The 23,042-nt window shown below is 48.1% G+C and overlaps 3 protein-coding genes across 4 annotated transcripts; 1 reads left to right on the forward strand and 2 right to left on the reverse strand.

The window, feature by feature from the left end:
• Positions 1 to 536: 536 nt before the first annotated feature.
• LOC135811629 (TLC domain-containing protein 5-like) lies at positions 537 to 19,715 on the reverse strand. The gene is made up of 4 exons (XM_065324862.1): positions 19,152 to 19,715; positions 17,923 to 18,171; positions 16,915 to 17,045; positions 537 to 1,368 (listed from the first exon to the last, which is right to left on the reverse strand). Exons 2-4 carry the CDS (start codon positions 18,163 to 18,165, stop codon positions 981 to 983), a joined length of 762 nt encoding a protein of 253 aa, XP_065180934.1. The 5' UTR covers positions 18,166 to 18,171; positions 19,152 to 19,715; the 3' UTR covers positions 537 to 980.
• Positions 5,031 to 14,078, forward strand: LOC135811610 (uncharacterized). Of its 2 annotated transcripts, none has more exons than XM_065324853.1 (8): positions 5,031 to 5,393; positions 6,490 to 6,585; positions 7,692 to 7,969; positions 8,695 to 8,785; positions 10,144 to 10,350; positions 10,741 to 11,137; positions 11,389 to 11,431; positions 12,136 to 14,078. In XM_065324853.1, the coding sequence occupies exons 1-8, from the start codon at positions 5,231 to 5,233 to the stop codon at positions 13,261 to 13,263; spliced, it is 2,403 nt and encodes an 800-aa protein (XP_065180925.1). In that variant the 5' UTR covers positions 5,031 to 5,230; the 3' UTR covers positions 13,264 to 14,078. The 2 variants fall into 2 exon arrangements, with proteins under 2 accessions (XP_065180925.1, XP_065180920.1); XM_065324848.1 differs by having other exon boundaries at positions 5,032 to 5,393; positions 10,738 to 11,137.
• Positions 19,716 to 20,277: 562 nt separating the features above from the next.
• On the reverse strand, positions 20,278 to 22,717 carry LOC135811639 (uncharacterized). The gene is made up of 2 exons (XM_065324874.1): positions 22,364 to 22,717; positions 20,278 to 20,892 (listed from the first exon to the last, which is right to left on the reverse strand). The coding sequence occupies exons 1-2, from the start codon at positions 22,679 to 22,681 to the stop codon at positions 20,782 to 20,784; spliced, it is 429 nt and encodes a 142-aa protein (XP_065180946.1). The 5' UTR covers positions 22,682 to 22,717; the 3' UTR covers positions 20,278 to 20,781.
• Positions 22,718 to 23,042: the final 325 nt, after the last annotated feature.

Raw genomic sequence — 23,042 nt, forward strand, 5'->3', positions numbered from 1 at the left:
TGCGTAATGTAAATGTAACACATGCATATCGCGCATGGACATCGCACGATCACTGCACCACTACGTAGTAGTGCTTTGTATTGTATTTTATAATTTTACTTGGGCATTCCCAACAGACCCTAAGGTCTTCTTACAGGGTGCCCAAGATGAATGAAATTGAGTTCCTGGCGAAATGAATTGGGGATATGATTTGTGCGAAGGGATTCGGGAAGCGCATTAATTAAAGCGGTCAGCACCGAGGAATGAAATAGATCTGTATCCAGCTTGAGCTTGCACAATGGGTAAGGAAAGGGAATAATTGACTTGTAGTCACGTGCAAGTAAAGAGGGCCCTGGGCACTCACTCCCCACACTGACTCGCCAACACCAGCCCACCACCGCGCGGCCGCGGGGCACTGTGGAGTGTGGGTTTTTGTTTGTTTTTGTTTGGTTTCATAATATTTACTTTTGTTCGTTGCCTCAACAGTACAATGTACAACTTCAAAGAGGGTCGAACAGTAAACAAAATAACTGAGGTGGTCGACAAGCAGTCACGTGTCATGGGCAGCCTCCGCCAGGAGACAAAGTAAGTATTAGTGACTGTTGCGTAGCCATTTGATATCCATGGTAGAGGTAATAAAAACGTTCATACAGGTACAGTAACTGTTATTTGCTCTCCAATCTTCATAAAAAATGCTGCGTTGAAGACATGGCAAAAAAATAACAGTACGTCTGGTAATTCCGGTTCGAGATAGTCCGAGAGTAGAACATTTAAAATCAAAACTAAAAAGGAACCAAGTGCCTCAATAGGGGTCTCGCCAGCTCGCTATACTGATTTAGCAGGTCACTAGACGGATTAGCAGATCACTACACAAATCACTAGACAGATCACTAGACAGATCACTAGAGAAATTTACAGCGAAAATAACTAAGAAACTTTTAAAAAAATGTTCACATATCCCTAGAAATTTTGAAGTCGTCCACAGCCAATCAGTGCACAAGTTAGGACTTCTTGTGTTTCGTCACTCCGTTGCCGTTCACCGCGATCCCTGCCTTGCCGTGCTCCGGGACGGGCCGCTTGATGCCATAGAACTTGCGGTACGCGAACTGAAGGATCTGCCCAAGGAAGAGCAAACTGATGCCGTACAACACCACGCCTCCGAGCTTTACGGCTAGAAGCACTTTCGGCGACGCCATGGTTACTACGAACAGCCAACCGCCGACGCCGATACGAACGACGACGAAAAGCAGCACGAACGTCAGGTCGACGTACGTGCCGAGCGTCGACTCGTAGGACGCGGTCTGCTTCAGGAACCAGCGTGCCTGCAGGCAAGGGTTGGATATCTCCGTGCCGAGGAGCGTGGCCGTACCCTCAGCACCAGAAACCCCACTGTTGCAGAAGACAGAAGATGTCGAACACAAACACAAACACGTACAAATATGCAGGTCAGTTCGGATATTGACATTCATTTATCAAACATTCACAGCAATGGTAGAAAGGAAAACCGCCAAGAATAAAGCAAAACGGCTGTTCTGACTTTTGCTAGAGTTTTCAACCGCGTGGCAGAAACTCGGCCCTTCTTGAAAAGACCAGGAGGGACATGGACACGAGCATGAAAAGGTGGCAAAATGCACTCATGCCCGTCAGGGTAGCTCATGTTTGAGCGAGCCAAACGAAATAATAATCTTATTACATGTACTATGAAGTAATAATATTTAAAAACTATGTCTTGCCTGCAGTCCAGTCAGGGATTTCCCCCTCCAGCTAGGTGCCGCCGGGTTGAAAGTCAACTCCGGGTGAGTTTTCAACCACTTGTCTGTCAACCCCGATTTCTTAGCTGAAATACCTAATACTACAGTGCTGGCAACTGAATTCCGACCCCCTGGCCTGGGCGGCGCACTGTACTAGTGCATGTCCATACGTCCAGCTACAGCAATAATTATGACAGTAAAAATCTACATGACGTATCTTCGTTTCCTCGAATGTCAAGCACATGTATGTAACATTTCCTCTTTCGCATGAGATAGATCTGTACAGTTATGTTTCATCCCAGCGCCACAGTCAGTGTTTATGTTCGGGTGCATTTACCCAACGAGTGATCTGTTTCCCTGTGTGTTACCGCTGTAGCTGTCACGCTAGCAGATAATCACCGTGACTCGTGAGGTCAAGTAATTACTCAAAAATAGGAATTCCCTTGGAACTGGTGCGGAGCCAAATTCCCCGTTGGTCCATCACTTCTTATACAGCTTGTTATGGAAAGTCTGGAACCCCCCTCGATAGGCGAAAGCCTTAAAAAAACCCAAAACAAACTACACTATAGATAATGCGCGATCAGACGCTGTGTGAAACTCGAACACACAGTGCATTCTTGGATGCGCTGCACTTTGTACGTTTGCTTTCACAGGCTAGGCTCTGAGCTGATCAAGCCAACACAAACAAACAAAACTGATTTAATACGAGGGCGCAAAACAAAAGGAAAGCCGGTAATATCTTGACGTGGCCTGCATGTAGTACTGTACTTGACCCGTGGAACACAGCGTGGTGCGTGTAGAGGATCTACCATGAACCAAACCCAAAAAATCATATCAAAGAAAGAGAGACTGCGAGACTCAGTCTATAGAGTGCACTCGCACCGTAGTCCGGTGCACTCCGCGTCGGCGCAGGTAGATCCACCGTAGTGCATTTTCTACACTGGTGGATGGTCACAACGCCTACACAACAGGGCCCGTTCAGTAGCGCTAGGAGGCTAGACTGCATACTATAGATGCCAAACAAGCGGACAACTAACTAACTGGTTCCCCGCAAACCGCAGTGAGCACTAAATTCTAAGTTCCCACGCACTGCGAAATTTCGAAAGATTACAGCCTCCACGTGCGTGCAAGGCCGCTACTGCGCTAGGGCTTCGACATCGCTACAAAGTACAAGTGTACATACTCGGATTCGCAGTGCTTGGCAAGTTCCAGGTCCACTTCACCACCCCAGCCAGACGAGAGAGACGCTCTCTTGAGTCTTGGTGAAATGCCAATCAAACTCGACACGCCGGGAAAACACACAATAGTCGTGAGTGCCGCTCCGTGTTGCCGTTGCCAGCGCGCAGTTTGCCGAAAATGACGCCACAGACCGGGCAGAGGACTGCTGATGCAACGCGTCGCGTGTGTTCCTAGCTCGATTCGAACTACATAATTGTACACTTGGTCGATACAGTCAGCTGGTCACTCCGGATTCCACGAAAAGAATTCAGACTCCGGGCCGTCGTCCATCATGACCAAAATGAACATGGCCAAGAAAGGGTGATGACAAAATTCATGTAGAAAATAATATATAAATAATTAAGATCATGTAGAAAAGGGAACTGTTCCAAATCTGGACCCGGACTTGCAAAAAATAACTACCACGATGCTGTGCGCTTTGCTCCAGGTTTAGCCCGTTGGCCGCCAACTCTGCCCGTTGACAAAACTCCAAGTAAGGTTGACAGGGATCATGTCGAAACGGAAATAGCTGGAGGCAAAGCGCATTAGTACAGCCGGCCAACGAACAGATACAGGGACGTAGCCCTCCACGGGTAAACACAGAGCGAATACAGTATACAGATATACCATGCATACAGGCAGTCCACAAAGTCAGTCATACGAAGACAGTCCACAAATGTGACAAAGGACGAGACAGTTCTGTCCGCGTAGTCTAGAATGAGTACGATGTACAGCCGTAGTTTGTGTACAATAGTCAATACATTATTATTATAGGCCTTAGCAGCATACTTATTATGCTACATGTACCAGGAGAACTTCACCACTGGGAAATCTCTGGCTAAATACAAAAGTCCACAGAATCCTAAACACAAACATGCCAAGCCAACAGCAGCAGCTGCAACAATAACAAGCGAAGCTCTCATCTCAGTCTCTCGGATCGATAATGCGACTGTTGTCACCAACAATCCATTCCTCAGTTCCTGAACCGCCTCCAGGTTCCAACAGTACATGATTGCACTCCTGGCCGCGTGGCAATGAGGCAAATCCCATTATCAAAAACAGGAGCAGATGATCTCTGCCTCCCCAGGGGGGATCCAGGAGGCATAGTAACTGCAAGTATTGCGTGTACAATGTAGATCGACGAAGCCATAATTTATAGTAGATAATCACTAAGTCTTGTAGTTTAGCATTGCTGAGCAAGAGGATCATGTAATGGAAAGTGTGAAGATAACTAAACTACGTCTATCTGTCGGTTGTGCCGATTTGATCATGCACGACCTTGCTACAACAAAGCCAAAGGTATAGTAGACAGACGCAGCAAAACACACAGTCGCACCTTGGTGCGCCGGGCTGGCTCTTCACATCCCGGCGCTGGCATGTCCTGGGCATCAGAATGCCGGAGAAAACAATACGCAATGATAGGCAATAGGAGACGCTCCGTAGATGCATGAAGAAGTCTAACAAATGCATGCAGTTGTTCCTTACGTCGTCCGAACCGTCAACGATACTCGAAGCGACAAAGCCAAAGGCAAAAGGCCTCGAAACAGTCACCACTCGCTAGCTTGCAGGGCTGCCCCAAGTCAGACTAAAAAAAACATGAAACAGCACAAATTCGACGTGGAACCCGGAACCAACTTGTCGTAACTCAGGCAGAACGACAGGCGAAGCCACTTCATCATTCTGGAGAGATTGCTGAATACCTGCTACATCAAATATGTGCAACTCAAATGGAGGGAGGATGCGGATGTGGGCCGTCCTCCGTAGCCACTTCTGTGGCAAATGCGCTCGGACAGCGATGTCGGATTCAAGATTTTACAACACGAGCGTATCTAGCAATACCGTGGTTGTCGTGCAGCGGGACGCATCCATTCAGCCACGGCCTTCTCGAGATCATGGTAATGTCAGATCAAGTAGGCGGCACACTGAAATCATCAAGACCAGCAGGTGCCGTTGCCATCGCGTGCTGACGACCCACACTCACGCGCTCCAGTCCTGAAATTGGCAGCGGCCAGTGATGCCCAAACACGCTGCAGCACCACGATGGGTAACAGTAATGACTTGCATCGAAATCATCCGCGATGATTACGAGCAAAGCGTTGGGCAACGCAACAGAGAACTTTTAAACTTGACACGTTCCGTTGCGTTGGGTTCGGAAGACAAGAGAAGTTCGGACGTTATTCCCTTCGCTCCCCCTTTCACCAAGACGAAAGAGAAAAGGCGGTTGCCGGAGAGGGGAGAAAGTGGGGGCCAGACCCGAAGCAGGCAGATCGCGTGTATACGCCATGGGAGCATTCGAAGCAGTCGCCCTGGTTTCTCAGCTCGTGTTCGGGTTGGTTCTAACGGCAGCAACCAGCCATGCAACAGTATTCCTAGCCGAACACGAACCGCAAAGACAAGTCGTCAGGACAGGCACGGGAGAGCACCACATCGGGAAACGCATGACAGGTAAGAGACCATCGTAAAAAGCACTGTGTCTACGCAGAAATTATGGGACTCTGAAGTAGCGTCAGTGGACGCGAGCTTTGATGGTAAACTAACACAAGTAACTAGTTCTCGCAGTTCATCACCATCACGGTGGATCTTTCCGTAAAACAGTACATGTCATGTACATGTATGCTCCGTACCCTGTATTCAGTATCGACTCCTCAGCCTTGACTCGGCTTGAGCCACTTGTCTTGAGGTCACCTGGAGAGACCAGAAATGTCTGTATAACCGAGGTACTGCATTTCTGAAACGCCAAATGACTGGTGATTGATCTGGTGGACTGGTTTAGCATATTGCAGGATAGTGAAAATAATTACACGGTGACAGTACTCTTAGGTACTAAGTCTTAGTCTGCTGCTCATTATCATAAGGAGGAGAAGGGATGCTGTAACTATAATAATTATAGTTACAGCATGTGTGCTGACCACAAGGGAGGGTCCCTGGTTCGAGTCCTGGTGGTGACAGTCCATTATTTTGCTCAGATTTTTCCCACTTCGAACTCCCTCAACCTGTACGAACGGTATAGTAAGTAGGTGATATTATACAGTCCGAAAAGTACAACAGCTAGGCGCCAAACTGAGACAGTCAATGACTTGATACCTCACTCCAACATACTAGTATCTCAATGGCCAGGGCCCAGAAGACGATTTTCAATAACGATCATGCTCTCTTTTTCCCGATTCCTGAAGTTTGCTCATTGGTTTCGTTTCATTGTTTTGCATTCATTTAGAACATACGCTCAATTTGTGGGCAAGGTTGATTGTGTTATCCCCTGCACGTTTTTTTTGTTTTTTTAAATTTATTTTTTACTAATTCCACAACCCAACAAATCGTAAGGAAGACGATACAGATGACATGGAGGGGCCTATACATGTAGATATAGGAGTGGTGATGGGGTACGAAGTGCTCAGCCGACAGGTGTCTCGGCATCATAGCACACCATACGCATCAAGAAAAAAAGATCAAAAAGTGTTTGGGCCTCTGCCCATTCCCAGTGAAAAACCATGACAAATCATGCTCTCTGTTGTGCGTTTCTCTGTAATACGACATGCGTTAGGAGAGTGTGCTGTTCCCAATCGACAAAGATTCCAAAAGAACCTGGGCGACTATCAGAACAGCCAGGAGGACGACTACGACTGGAGGGAGGAGAAAGGTACAGTGGTGGTATCCATGGTGATGGCATACTGTTAACTCACATATAATAAAGAGAACAGAATAAAACCCTTGGAAAGAGTGTATAAGACAGCTTGCACAAGCAGAATCTTCACAATTTACAAAGTTTAATAATGGAAAAAAACAGGCGGTTTCAAAGAATTACGAGAGTAAAACATTACGAAATCTCTGATTTACAGTAACCGGCCGCAATGAAGTACAGAAGCCGTATAGTGAGATCGCCTCAGACATCAGACAGACCTGCCCATCGCGGAAGCAATGATAGCGAACAGCTATGTTAGACACAGCGACTTGTGCTGGGATTACACCGTTAAACAGCTTGCAAGGCTGATGAATGGACGCCACTAATTTTAGCCTGGTCCACACCACACGGCTGATTGAAGCAGCTTTTTCTGGCCAGTGAATCCCTATTTTTCATTTTTCACACACAGACACACACAGACACACACACACACATACACACACAGACACACACGTAGAAGGTAGAAAGGGCTGCACTGAACTGCACGCTGGCCGGCATCTACACTATAACACTAGAGCTGTGACCAAGGCGGCACAGACAGCTGTGCTACGGCCACTGGGCAAGCGCCCGTCGCACATCTCACACAAGGACAACTAGCATCTTTCTCATCACGCAAGGCAAAGAATGCTGGCACCAAGCTCTGGCAGTCTAGCTTGGATCAAAAATGCATGAGATAGCTCCACCACCATCATCAGCACCATTACGATGATCGCGCAAGCTTGAAACTCTGAGTCGCACTAAAATTCTCTTCCACCTTACTTGTAACTTGTAAGCGTGAGATAGCGCCATCATGGAGCAACTAAGGGGCCGTCCATAATTATCGATCTTTTACACGAAGAGAAAAAGTTTCCTTTATGGGTGAGTGGGCCAAGGAGAGTTTCGTTCTGAAAATTATTGATATACGAGACATCAATGCATTCTACCTGTCAAGTCAATCTATTTTTCGTTCAGGGGATGGGTGGGTGGGGGAGGGTCCTAAATATACCTTTTCGTTTCGTGAAAATTACCGATAATGCCGAATGGCCCCTAACGTTACTCTCCGCTTTCCCCTTGATACTGCTAAGATGTGGCCGAGCTACGCTACCCGTCGTGCGAGAGCCTGTTCTGCTTCAGCACGCGCCGCGGCTACCTGGCGTCGCCGATCCGAAATGAGCTCACCGGCCGGCCGTGCAGCATGACGTTCGACTACCAGGCCATCGGCAGCGCCAGTCGCCTCGTCGTGCACCGCTACTTGCTGGCTGGCTTCAACAGTGGCGGTCTGACGGAGCTCTGGGCATCGACGGAAACTACCAGCAGATGGGTGACCCAGAGCATTACTATCAACTTCACGGGCTCATTCCAGGCAAGATTATACTGTAAAACACGATAATTATTTTCGGTGTAATAGGTAGTGAAAGCAAGCACATGAATTTAGATTACGCCTAAAAGGTACCAGAGTATGCACTGTAGGTACCAGGCGAAGGGAATGCTGGTCACCCAATTCTACGTCACCCCTGAAACCTGGCAGGTTCCTGATACTGAAATTTTAATACATGTACACCTAAAATTTAACTCGGACCATGTGTTTTTCTTCTATTTTACACCTAAAATTACATGTTCTACAGTACACAAGAACATGCTTTGCTTCTTCACATTGTGCCCACCAACCGGAGGGGGAGGGGCTTCTCCCCAATGTCCCAGCCAAATTTTCGGGGAGGGGGGTGCTATTTTGCAATGTACGTTTCCCGTCACCTCCTGACAGTGCATGTGTTACATAAACAGTGCACAACTCAACGCCATCATACTTTACGCTCTGTGACCATTACGTATGCCTTTCCGTGACCAAATCCAAGAACGACTTCCTGATCCACATGTCCACGTATAGATAGCAACACATGCTTCAACTTGCTGATCACCACCAGGTGTTAATTCGAGTTCATTTTCTCTTTCATATATATTCACTAGTTTTAAGGGAACGGAAAGGGGAAAAGTCTGAAGGAAAAATTGACTGTCACCACCAGGACTCGAACCAGGGACCCTGGCTTGAGGCCAGCGGTTCATTTTCTTTCCTTTTTCGTCGCTGCTCAGGTAGTATTTGAGGGTCAGCGGCGAGGACCAGCTCAGGAGGATGGCATCGTCCGGGTGGACAACGTTGAGTTCTCATCGACGTGCTGCGCAAGTAAGCACAGTAAAAACCTGGTTTAAGTGACCACCCCACGGTGCAAGGAAAAGCGGGCGTTAAAGCCAGGTGGTCTTTAGAACCAGGTCCCACAATGTCTGTGTTGAACTGTCCGTGTGTGCATGGAAAAACGGTCGTTAAGAGCAGGTGGTCGCTAAAACGAGAGGTCGCTTGCACCAGGTTTTACTGTAGTAGGGCACATGTACACTTATGCGCTGGCAACTGAAATTCGACCCCTGGAGCGATGCGCTCACATTGCAAAGACCCGGCAGAACGGGATTGTAACGCTACCAAACAGAGGCCGCTAGAATTATCGCCGTTTTTTTTATCGGTGCTGCATTTGAGCACGAAAATCAGGGTTGGATTTCAGTTGGCATCACTGTAGTATACGCTGGCAGGAATAGGCCCAGAAACACCCATAGATATACATAGCACACCTACAAGTTAAACATTGCTAGGCTCCTGTTATGCAAGTTTGCGTCTCTGCACGTGAGCTGTGGTCTTGATAAGCATATTAATTAATAGATGATACAGGCCGGAGTTTCAGCTTAGTTTTTTTTTAGCAAATACACAAAGGTGTACACACAAAATGTATACATTCACGATCAGCTGCTTGTAAAACGGTGAAAACTGGACTGCGTCACACATTTCCACTCCCTCGGCCGGAGGTTTGGCTTAGCCTTTCAGAAAATAGAATATCTGATGCAGGTGTACACACAAGATTTATACATTCACAATCGCACACATGTGGCAGTTTGTACTTCGAAGTAAAACGATGAAAAGGTCGTCTTCAGACATTTCCACTGCCTCGAAAATATAAGACACCTTCCATGCACGGAACTTTGCCCCGTCATTTGTCCTTCTTTTAGTGGAATGTCTGATATCGCTGTTATTATTATAGTCATGAGCATTTCCGCGTTGAATTGGAACAGCAGTATGCTGGTTCCACAGATGTGCTGATGCTGAATGGCTTGCTCTGATATTGGTACACATTTCATGATAGTAGTCGTAGTGCTATGAATAAAAATAATCTGCGCACTCATACTTCAAACACACAAGGCAAGGTAGGTAGGTCTAAAGAAAAAGGTCTTGGAAACCTTTAGACCTACCTACCTTGCCTTGTATGTTCGAAGTATGAGTGCGCAGATTATTTTATTCATAGCATTATTTAAATTGTTCTCTCCACGTAGATGATTAGTCGTAGTAGTATTTTGTATTACTTCATCAAATGAACAGGCACCGATTCCTTCTCTCCTATGGTCTGGCTCTTACAAAAATGGCGAAGAAAGTTCGCAAAAAATGATAAAAGAAAACAAGCAACATTAACCTTATAGTTGTAATGGTGTAATACTGTCCAGTTGATGGAGGCTGGTCACAGTGGACAGACGATGGGACCTGCTCTGCATCATGCGGTGGTGGACAGCAGCTACGATCGAGGCAATGCAACTCGCCGCCGCCGCAGAACGGAGGAAGCTGCAATGGTGGCGCGGCCAGTGAGACTGTTCCGTGCAGCGAGCAGTCATGCCCGACGCCACCGCCACTTCCAGCTCCTCCGATATCACCACGTAAGTGCGTGTGTTTGCGCGCGCGCGCGTGTGTGTGTGTGTGCGCGCGTGCGCGTGTGTGTGGGGTGTGCTTTGCTGACAAGCGGGACTGGGCTTGGCAGTTCTATTATGTTAGTGCCGCTGTCCAAAATATTGGTTGTAGTCTTCTTGCAGTATTGTGTTGGCGACATTTCACTTCCCCCGTGTCGGCAAACGCTGATCCACGAGAGCAAAACACCAATGGTGTGCGTTTGTGCGTCTATGTGTGTTGCGCTTGTGTGTGTGTGTGTGTGTGTGTGTGTGTGTGTGTGTGTGTGTGTATGTGTGTGTATGTGTGTTTGTGTGTGTATGTGTGTGTATGTGTGTGTGTGTGTGTGTGTGTGTGTGCGTATGTGTATGTATGTGCAGCAGCTACCACAACAATGGCATCCCTTATTCAGCGCTCGATAACGAATGCAAGACCTGCTCCAGAGCAAACAACCTACCCGGCAACACGTGGAACATCCAGTGGGACACCAGCAAGTCAAGATCCCTCCGAGGTGCAGGTCACCAGCGAAGATCGGCACGTGAACACAACCCCAGCCCACGGGCCAACCGCAGCGCAGCCACCGAGCCAATCATCCCCAAGTCCCCGAGGCCAACCAGCCAGACCGCAGCGTCCCTCGCCACCACCGCCGCCGCCGGAACAGCCGTCATCAACCGACGCCATTCGGTCGCTGTTTGCAAAGCCGGCTGTGATCGGCGGAGCCATCGCCATCGGCCTGGCCTTGCTGACTATTGTGCTGCTGCTGTGCTTGTACCAGAGACGGTGAGTTGTTTGAAGAAGGAGCCACCTTTGCAGATAACAGTTATTGGGTTGGTGGTTGTTGTGATCAGGAGTGTAGAAAGAAGTGCAATGTTCCACGCACTGAAATCCTCAGCTGCATGCACATCTAGTCTAACTATACCAAAGCGAAGTTGCCCCTTGGCTTGCAAAGAGTGATACCACAGAATAAGCAGTAACTTGTGTGTCTCCTTCAATCAACAAACAATGCACTGTCTTTGTTGTCTTTGCTGCAGACGAAGGCATGGGCAGGACCGCAAGGAGGAGAAGAGAATAGCGGTAGGTGCTCTATAGTTGGCCACTGTCGTGCAATTATGTTGACACTAACCAAGAAACAGTAGAACCCTGATAAGACCTACCCTCATGGGCAGCAGGAAGGTGTCCTTAGTACCCGAGGTACGGGGGGGGGGGGGGGGGGGGGGGGGGGCACTCACTATTCAAGAGAGGGCTGTATTTTCGACTGGCTCTCGGAGACAGAAGCACTATTCGAGACAGGGCGCTACCCAGGAGAGGGATCTAATCACGCGAGTACGGTACATGGTACACGTTATGGGAACAAATAGCGTACAGAATGGAGTAGGGTATGGTCGAATTTAGAATACAACTGCATGAAGACCTGCTCGAGGACGGGACCAAAAGCAACGAAGCTCCTTAGGGTCCATAAAATATCGAACTTTTTTTTCACAAAACGAAATAATTTCTTTATGGGGTGGGAGGGGGTTGACCAATTTCGTTTAAGAAAACATTGATTCATGTACATGGCTGTTGTGTATGCATGTATGTCAACATTTTTTTACACATTGGGAGGGGGAGGGAGGGAGGGGTTGGTCTAAACTAAAATAATTCGTTTGGTGAAAAAAGTTCGATATTTACGGACGGCCCCTTATCAGTTATCATACACCAAAATTAATAACATCGAGCCGAAGCTAATTTAAAAATGGTGCTGCTGCTGTTGCTGCTGCTACTCCTGTGTTTCTCAATAGAGAGTAAGCATTCAGAACAATACCATGGAAGGCGCAGCCGAAGCGGAGGTCAAGGCGAGTGGCGAGAAACAAAGCACCGGCGAGTGCAAAGTCGGCTGCTTCTACTCCAACCCGCTGAACCAGGGAGGGCAGCCGGCACCATCGGTCTCGTCCAACCTCTACGCGACCGCGCACAAACCGGACAAGCGCGCCGTGGATCCGCGTCGGCGTGGTAGCGACACGAGTACCAACAGCCAGCAGATGGCGCCTAAGACCAAGCCCAAACCGCTGGGACGCATGGTCAGTGGCGCTCCATCACGAATACAGCTCCTCTCCCCGTCCAGCCAGCTACCGCCGCAGCCAGCATCTCCGCAAGAGATCATCGCCTACGAGGACGTACTCGACGACGAGGCGGCCTCGGCACAGCGCAGGCTCAGCAAACGAATGCACAGCTACAACATCCTGCAGCACGACACGTCGGAACAGCAGCAGCTGCCTGGCGCGGCACACGCTGCTACAGCAGCAGCAGCCCAGATACCCGAGCAAACATACAATCGACTGGGTGAGGTGCAGGCGTGCGGACACCCATACAACACGGTGACGCACGGCGAGCCACCGCCGTATCAGCTGCCAGCCGACGTCATACGGGCTGGCGTGCAGCAAGGCAACCTGTGCCTCGACCATCTCACCGCCGAGGAGAGATTCGGCAGCCAGGAGACGCTACTGGACGGCGATTACAAAGAGCCAAAGGACGCGCTCAGCAGAATCGTGTGCGGCGCCATTCGGCAGAAGCCGTTCTGCTACATCTGCACGCAGATGCAGGTGGAGGCGTGCGCTGCGGAGACCGGAAATCCGCTGGTGTCTCAGCCGCCGTTCACCGCCACGGCATCCATGAGAGTCGCGGGCCGCTGCACGTGCCACTTCGACCCGTCCTCGCCCGTTCCCGGGCAACGGAACGCCAATCTTCCGCCCTACAGCAATATAGTCGGAGCTGTACGCGGTGCAGGGCAAGAACCAAGCACGAGCACGGACGATGATTACGATCTCGTCGAAGTCAATCTTTTCCAGCCGCAAGCCGGCAGGAGTCTGTCGGGGAAACGACTGAGCGCATGCGCGGCGCAACCACCAGGACAGCCCAAGTCCATCTGATTATCACCCCACGCAGTGAGTGCTCTCTAGGGCCCATCACTAGCCTACTTCAACCGCAGCATTCAAACACGTACACTTCTTTCTCCTTCTCTTGGCCTTGTATCGCACAGCAGTGTGCAGTAGTCTTTGAGCCTGTGCTAAGCAACCATCTGGGGGCCAATGATGCATAGAGAACCACCGGTCTCATAAGACAGGTGGCCCTGCAACACAGGTCAGTGTGCTTCCTGCTAACTTAAGACCGGTCTCATATGACAGGTGGTCTTGCTACACAGGTCGGAATACGTGCTGACATGTCACACAGTGTGGGCCCTGCTAACTTATGACCGGTCTCACAAGACAGGTGGTCTCTGTTCACTGCGGCTGCTAGGCTGCACACGGTTTACTGTACACAACGTTACATGTACATGTACCCCTTGAACTAACTTGCACATACATGTACATGTAGGTACGATGCACACTGAAAACATCCTACTATATAAACGTTCTAGGACTGACGGCTGAGCACACACCACTGACCGTGCACAGGATTCTGCTCTAGAGTTATTAATTTTATTATTTTTTTATCGCCACGGGCATGATTGTTCTGACGCACACGAGGCACGGCTTGTATGCACCATCTCGTGAGCCATAACAGCATCTTGGTACAGTGCACTGCAGCAGGCAGTATAATTGCACGCAGAGTTTTGAATCATATTGAACAGATAACCGCACGGTGGCCATATTTCGCACACAATGTATTTTCGTCAAGCACCGCCCTGCATTTTAATTCCACCTTGAGAGAAGCAACGTGCCAAGGCACAGTTCGTTACCGTTGATTCTGTCGATAAATAGGAGAGCTAACGAGGGTGTTGTAAAAAAATGGTGTACCAACGACGATCATGAGCAACCCTGTCCACATCTGTCGAGGCTGCCTTCATCGCCCCAAGCAGGGGTTTGGAAATGTGTATGACGCTTCAAGCAGCTTCACTGATGTTAACAAAGTTTTAAGTAAAGCTGGTTTGAGCTCACTGGCTGCTGAATTTCATATAAAGTCATTTCAGGGGAAAGTTTTCAGAGTTTTGATCATTGTAACCATCATCAGAATGAAGTGGGCACGGTAAAGTATACCATAGTCAACTTCGTGACTGCGGATATAACGGAAATTCGCGAATAACAACAGAATTTCCATGCCCAGGGCAAAGTCCCATTTCACTGAAATACATATAATGAGACGTCGGGTATAAGGACACTTCGCCAATAAGGACACTTCTCTGATGCCCCGCCGAGTGTCGTCATACGCAAAGTTGACTGTAGACGTGTTCAAAGAAAAGTGGGGAGGGGTGGGGGTGGCTCTGTGTGGGTTTGAATTACATCACCAAAGCAACAAGCAGCAATCGCAGTATGGCTCGGGCAGTGGATATTTGCACAATGTATGGGGATTGTGCATGTGTCAGAGTGCAAAAAATACCATTGTGGTATATCATCTCAAGTGCAAAATTCATGGCGGAGAAACTGGATGCAGAATGGCAACGTGAGCCAAGGAGCAAAACAAGTTGGCATGTACAGAGGTAGTGAAGAACCCGAGACCTATGGTCAGTAGAGCTACCCCTGCCTCGCCCCCACTATATCCAATACGCCACTGCCCGCTATATTTGGCCTGCTCTGCTGCATTTGACGGCTCATGGAACCAAGTAAAAGGAAAAGAAAAAACTAATTTACAACTATGCTGGTAGTGAAGTCTCCAGAAAAGCCATCGGTGAACATGATCACCTTCACCACCTTATTTGGCTTCCATTCTCGATTGCCACTGTGGACCTCGGCCTGCACAGATGTATGCATACTGGCCATGCGCGGCGTCGGACCAACTCAAGATGAGGACACATGAAGCCATTTTAAAACTATTTTAAAATTCACGTTCCAGGCCCTGGCATCAGCAACACAGCAGGACGGGACGTCCCGCGATAGGACGCTGTCTTTGCTGTTGTTGTTGTTTATTTATTTTACATCGCATGTCACAAAACGGGTAGTTCTGCCCAATATTATGAAAGCGATGACAACCGGTAGGAAGAGTAGGAAATGAAGAAAAATAAAATGAAATGAAAAAGCTGTGCTGCTTCTCTACCGCTAGCTAATGTGTCTGTCACCCTACCCTCCCCCCTTTTCCCCTCTCTGAACATGCTTGTTTCTCAGTTAGTTCGAACATGGACGTCTTTCTCCAGCTGTTTGGATTAGTGAAAGCGCCGCGTAACCTACATAGCTATAGCGTACATAGCCATGATTCTATTAGTCACAGCAGTGCTGTTACTTTATTACGCTGGTGTTGCTATCCATGCAGCCTGCTGGTACAGGACCATAGGATACGCTAAGCCCAGTGCGCATCGCCAAATAAGGATTGTATGCGTAATGCATGTGAGTACACTGGGATCTGCAATGCACTGTTCAACACCCCACACGACCATGCCCAGGTGGCCGTGTAAGGTGTTCGCCGTACTTGACTATGTCATTGCGCAATGGGCTTATTGCATTCGTGTTGCACAGCTACAATGCTGCTCAATGACATCCAGACTCCACTGAGCAGCACTGCACCAGCATTCCAGCATTCTGACTCAAGTCAGAAAACGATAATGACATCGTCCTTGCATTGCATGGTTATTGAAGACACAAACACCCTCTTTCTTTTTAGTTCATATCTTGGACACACGCACACACGCACACACGCACACACACACCACCACATACTCCGGCATGCACTAGCTGTTGTTAATGATAGCTTGCATGCCGTCCTACCGGTAGGACCCAAGAAATCGCGCTGCAAAAGTGCTTTTGGTTGAGAAATTTCTTGAAACAATTGTTGAGATGAGGTCTTTGTCAGGCAAAGTAATGGCGCAAAATGCAAGGCTATGTCCAGTGCATTGGATACGCGCAATTTTATCAATAATCAAAATGGCCGCACATACTCCTGTCGGAGCGCTAGCAACTCTGTCCAAAGTGAATTTTGACCATGGCACATCAATCGTGGTGATGTACTAATGTTTTTATTAGTCTGCCAAGGCAGTAGAATGCATAATGCCATACACCGTTTCCATGGTTACCATGGGCTGTTACCATGGAATTTCGTAGTATGCCTGGTGCGATCACGTCTAAAATTTGTGGACTCCTTCAATAGCCCCTGAGCAACAGTTTAGAATCAAGTTTTTGGTCAATGTTAGAACAGAGGCCATGCAGCATGTCTGTGTATGATGGTCCTACCGGTAGGTCCTACCAGTAGGACCGAGGTCTATGCAAGCTATCATTAACCACCCAGGAGAATGAAAGAAGAGCTAGGAGAATGAGAAAGAGAAGAAAGACGTGTGTGACCAAAATCGTCGGGAATTGAACCCGCACCCTCTCGATTGGAAATCGACAGCACATACCAATACCATACGGGACACATACACACACATGCACACATACACATACGCACACACACACTCGTGCACACACACATAATATACACACAAAGCACACATCACACACACACACACACATACACACACATGCACATACACACACATGCACACACACACACACACACACACACACACACACACACACACACACACACACACACACACACACACACACATACAAGCACAACATACACACCAAAAGAGACACCGTGAGGCAACTCACATGAACAGCATACTAGCAATGCTGACCACAGTCGTGAGGTGATGCACTAGCATTAGGAGTCCTTCCGTTTGCATGACCAGACACCAGAGCAGATCAAATAGAAAGTATCCAAATGATATTATCAGCAAATTCTGGAACAACAAACACAGCAAACTTCAAATCTTTCTCCATACAAAGACCGCCAAGACAAGGTTTCCTCAAGGGTTGATGAAACCCAATACAGGTGGAATCCTGATAATTCGAATATGGCTTAATTCGAACATACCGCTTAATTAGAAGTTTTTCCAGGACCGATTTCTAGCAATACGGGTCCCACATAAACATTTCTGATAATTCGAACCTCGAACTGGATATGTCCGGTTAATTCGAAGTCCCACATATTCCACTTACATAGAAAATGTGTGGGATTTGTGCTGATAATTTGAAGTTAGCAAAGTGTAATTCGAAGTTCACTGTACATTGTACTGGTCAGTTCAGTTTGCATGAGCAGGCTGTGTCGGTCAGTTCAGTATCCGCGAAATCTGTTTCTAAGGTCCATAGCGCAACTCTGCGTAACCACGAGAGCATTTTGACACATATTGTGTCGTGGGTTCATGTTTAGATAATTAGAATGTCCGGATAATTAGAAATTGTTTCCTGGCATTTTGAGGTTCGAATTATCAGGATTCCACCTGTACAGACAGCGGAACATAGAACTGTTTGCAAAATACTTCAAGCCAGAACATCAGTCACTGCTTGTTGTGTTTTGAATAGAGACAGCAGAGATAAGAGCCACCTTTGCACAGCAGCAGTGACAGCAGCAGCAGCAACAGCCACAGGAGCAGCAGCAGGAGTGGCAGCCACAGCAGCAGCCACAGCAGCAGCAACAGCCACAGCAGCAGCAACAGCCACAGCAGCACCCACAACAGCCACCGCAGCACACCCAGGACAGTCACCTAGCATCATCCACACAGGCATTCCAATGAACCGAATGGCCAACACATGCGCCACAACATAAACCAAGCATACCTCTTGCAGAGCGCTAGTCTTCAAGCCAAGAGCTTCCTGTCTGTACGGAACTGGACCAATGACAAACACTGACCAACTTGTACAGATGACTAATACGACTCCATGAATGAAAGTGACAATCCGACAGTTCCACTCGCTACTCCGTTTGGGATTGAACCAGTTGGCAGTGGCGTACAGGCTGCTCCAGAAGGCAAAGCTGAAGCCGGTGCCAGTCAGCACTTTCATGCCGTAGTCGGTCAACATGCTACACTGCAAACACAATCACACACGACATACAAGTGTTAGGCGAACAGCGATGATCCAGTAGGACCTTGCTGTCAATAGGCGCTGCCCCCCCCCCCCCCCCCCCTAATAAACACACAGAGACGCACAAACACACGAGCTCCCACACGCACACAGACACACACATACACATCCACCACATACACACACCACACACACATACGCACACACATACACATACACACACAGAAATATAATATTCAATCTTCAGACAGCCAGATGCTATTTTAACCGGCGCATTCCAGGATCGTTTCGGGGTACTACCGGTACCCTCAGGGCTGTTGTGCGCCCGCAGAGCAGGTCATCGTGTGGAAGCGTTCAATGATGCCGTGGATCGTAGAGCTGTAGTAGCGTGCACAAACGTGAGCAGGTACACGTACCGCCGTGCGAACGGCCCATTAGACTGAGTTTTCCGCATCTGCAGAAACGCCACCACCCTCGAGGATCCGATACGTGCGAAAGCCCATGCAATAGGAATGTTCGTGATAAACGTGACTGCAGGTTATAGGCGCGTGCGCCGGTGCCCTTCAAGGGGGGGGGGGTTCCGGGGCCTCCCCGTGAAAAATTTCAAAAAATGAAGCAAAATCCTGCATTTTGAGCGAAAAAAAGGGGGTTCTGGGCACCCAGGAACCCATACGGGGCACGCGCCTGGGTTACAACACAAATCATGATACCTAAAGTCCGGGTGTGTGCGGAGTACCATAGGACATACGAAGTGTCGCAGCGTGCTCGGATCAACACCATTAATTTAGACTTCGCGCCCAGTAGCAGACTACAAAATCACTGAAATCCTAATTCCCCTTTAGCTTTATCTCCTGTGCAGTGATCCATTTCAAATTTTCAAATATTCCCTCCTTGAATGCGTGCATCAAACTCGTTCCATGCTGGAACCTGGTGCAAACTACATGCTGTGACGCAGTGTATACAGTACTGTCGGCAACGCTTACCTATTATTTTGACGTTATCCTTCGAATGTGAATGGTGCCAGGACGAATTGGGTAGTTTGCAAACCGTGACCGGCGGGTGAACTCAAATGTCCTGAATATCTGGACGCGCGCGCTGGTCGTACGGGATCTCCAATTCCACGTCGTGAGAGCAAAGTTGCGTCCACGGTAAGCACCAGTACTGGCAGTAGTCTATAATACACGGGCAGGTAGCAATGCCTATAATTTTTAAGTCATTGTCTTCATCATTATTCCAGTGCTTGGCATGCCGGCAGCTAATTGAATGAACCCTGGGTACTTAGCCGGTATATACGTATGTTCTCACAGCGTGATTCTCGCTCAAACTCAAACGCAAAGGCACAGAATATTCCCAGGATATGACCGGCTAGCTCGCAGCTGATCCAGTAATTGCTCAGGTTAGTCTCGGAATCAAGTGCATCAAGCTCAGCACGACAGCAGCAGTTATTTCCCAAGTGCCCACGTACGTAGGGTTTTTGTAGCTACAAACCCTCCACACAACTGTTACTTGTAGTCCTGATAAACGTAAACCCTTTTTTTGGCAAATCGCCGAAGATAGATCGGAGCTTGCACGTGTTGCAGCTATTCGACTTGTGTTTGTAGGTCCGCGGCGCCAAGGCCAACATTTAAAAAGGCCAGAGTCATTCTGCACTGGTCTGCGCAAATAGCACGCTCGAATTTTGCTGCAAAATCTTGGATATTGTAGGTAAACAATAATATTATAATCGCAAAAATAGCAACACCAACTACTCAGTACTATTGTATGCCGAGACTGAAGGGTAGTACTAGTAGGGTCGAGTAATCAAAATGCAAAATAAACGACGACCGACACTCCCTGGGCTTCACTCATTGCATTTGCAGGACTCTACAAGAATTAAAGAAGGTTATGCCATGCCTACGCGTATACGATATGCATAATATTATCCAGTGAGTAGTACAATAAATTCCACACTCCTCGTGCAGTCAACATGCACGGAAAGGAGACTGACACCAAACAGACCGGTCAATATCTTCCCCACAACACACAGGGACATGCAGGAACGATCATGCACGCCCTCCGAACCAAGCACACCGATCCAAAGAACTGCAACAAAAGCAAAGCAAGAAGTCCTTCGCTTTGAAAAGTTTCTTTTCAGAGGTTGCAAATGTTAAGTCCAGTCCAGGCATGATTGTTGGGAGAAATCAATGAACTACACGCAGTTTGGAGAAGCCCGATGTGGATTGAGAAATGACGTAGCATGTCACAGGACATTCAGAAACTATCTGACAACAAAAAATGGAAACTTAAAAAAAGGAGTACAACATCCAAAGCTGTGTCGACACTGTACTGGTGTCAAAGCCGTGCAAAAACCAATCGCAACGTACTGAGCACAGGAGCAGCATCAGAAACCAGAACAGCGCTTAGGGTCCAAAGGATCGCAGGCACTGCCGCTCGTCGACATAATGCAACACTAAGGCATACGGAAGCGGATGCTGCACAAAACTAGTGCACGGAAGGATACATCTATGTCGGATGGCGTGACGATAAAAACTATCAGAGCCCAACACACACGCACGCATCCGCACTGGCGTCACGAATCCAACAGCTACGCTAGAGTCGAGCCTGCCGAGACCTTCATAGACCGCCGGCCTCCTTGATCATCGGCACAAGCTTGCCGTCCTTGTGTGCTGCCTGTGTCCCATCGTTACCGCCAACAAACTTGCCACCGACAAACACGCGGGGCACCTACAAGAAAATCACGCCAAAAGTGGACACGCAAGACTTGGTCATACGGTTAATAATAAATGCGTTGATGCTGTTTGTCGCTTTCCAAAAATTGATTCTGATTTACAGTACACTGCTACTATAGCAAACACCTGTAACTAAAGACCACCGTGACTAGCGACCAGCCTGGTACACCAGACCACTTCGTCAGGCACGGACGGTCTCACATTCATAATAATGGTTGTGCGGTGCAAACCTCTAGCTAAGGACCACCTGCCACTAAAGACCGCTTTCTCCGGCCCCAAGGGGTGGCCAAGGGATGGTCGTTAGTCAGAGGTGTTACTGTACAGGACATCAGCTCTTCATCTACAGAACAGCACACAGGTCTCTGGCCAAGGACCGATCTGGATACAGTGTCGCGCTTCCAGTTGGTTGTCTTCAAAAAGCAGTAAACTGCATAACACATAACTCCGCACAATATTCAAGCTCTGACACAGGTTAAAGTTTACTTCCAATAATACAGTGACACCCTGGTATGTACAGCCAGTGACAGAAAAAATTAATAGCAACAAATCACAACGGGGGGGGGGGGGGGGGTTGTCATCGTGTGCAATGGGGAAAGTGGGCAAGAAGAGTGCTTGGCCACGTAGTACAGTCTGGCCAGGTGCCCTAAGTTACATCAGTGATTTGTAGGATTTTTTTTGGGATACACTGTACGTACGTGTAGCGGTACGAGGTGAATTGCTATTTCTGGACATTGGACATTTCTGGACATTTCGAGTAAAATATTTTTTCGTCGCGTGTAGAGTCAAGTCAATCAGGTTGATGAAGTGTTTTCTTGTTGTAGTTGAGAGCTGGGTTGTTGTAGTTTCTCCTCGTGTCGGTGCCTTGTTTATAGCCTTTTCTTGGGAGGCATTTCAACGAGTTTTGTGGTACTATGTCGCATGAGGATTTTGAATTTTGAGTAAAATAAGAAGTAATGGACGAATCGTTGGCTTCCCCATCTGCACTCCACTTCAGACGCTGTATAGTCTTGGACCTGTTGGCTGGAAGTGTGAAGAGGCCAACTGCAGTCCACCAATAGAAAAAATAACAAAAATGGTGCAGTATAGGATGCCTATTGACGCTATTTTACTTTCATGTCCAGAATTCCATACACTGAAATTTAGGCCAAAAAATTGGCCTGTCGAAAACAACCTGCTATAAAGTCTCTGGGATCACAGCATGAGCAATTGTCACATATTTGGAAAGATGAAGGATTAGGCCATACAATAGATACAAAAAGATATGAAAAATGTAAAACACACAGCCAGTGGGCCTCTATTTTATTTTCATGTCCAGAAATTGCTATTCACCTCGTACTAATGATATTTCTCAATTCTCAAACTTTTGAATTCAATTTTCAAATTCATTGTAAATAAAAGTAGGCAACCTAAAATAAAATAAAATTCCACAGGCTTTTTCCTGAGAGGTTCACCGGCAAGTAACTTACCGATCGTCCGCCGGTGATTGACTGGAGGCAGTTCTGGATTTCTCCGCCATCGTCACGCTCGTCAAGTTCCACCAAGACGATGTCGACGCCGAGACCCTTGAAGAGGTCTTTCGTTGCTTTGCAGTAAGGGCAGTAGGACTTGGAGAAGACCACAACAGGTCCCTCCTTTATCTTAGACTGGGTAAACTCCTGAACACCCATGGTATCTGATGCTTCGGAACAGAATTTGTCTTCGCGACTACAAGAACGTTTCGCACAAGAGATGGTAACTGCCAACGATAGCAAAAGGCCCCAGTTATAAAGCTTTCCAAGCCACATTTGTACACACTTCTGCCGTTCTGGAAGAATGTGCAAGAGACGCACATTCAACGAGGTGAGGGCGAAATCTTCGTCACTGCACTGCGCTGCCCTTGCACAGCGCAAATGCACGGTCACCGGACGCGGTTGGTAGCGCTAGCTCTGCGTCTGTGTACATGATCAGCTGAGAGTTCACTGCACGTGCACCCTGCACAGTCAAACCGTGTCAGAGGGCGCGCTCTGGCAGTTTCCACTGCACAAAAAGTACAAGTAAAGTTTAAGTCGTGTACGGAAGCCTCGGTCCCGCCCACACGCACCAGGGAGTTGATCTAGCGATCACATGTCTCACTTCAACACTTGTTTGGAATCGATGGCAGCTCCA

The sequence above is a fragment of the Sycon ciliatum genome, chromosome 1 (genome assembly GCF_964019385.1).
Source record: "Sycon ciliatum chromosome 1, ocSycCili1.1, whole genome shotgun sequence".
NCBI classification, from domain to species: domain Eukaryota; kingdom Metazoa; phylum Porifera; class Calcarea; order Leucosolenida; family Sycettidae; genus Sycon; species Sycon ciliatum.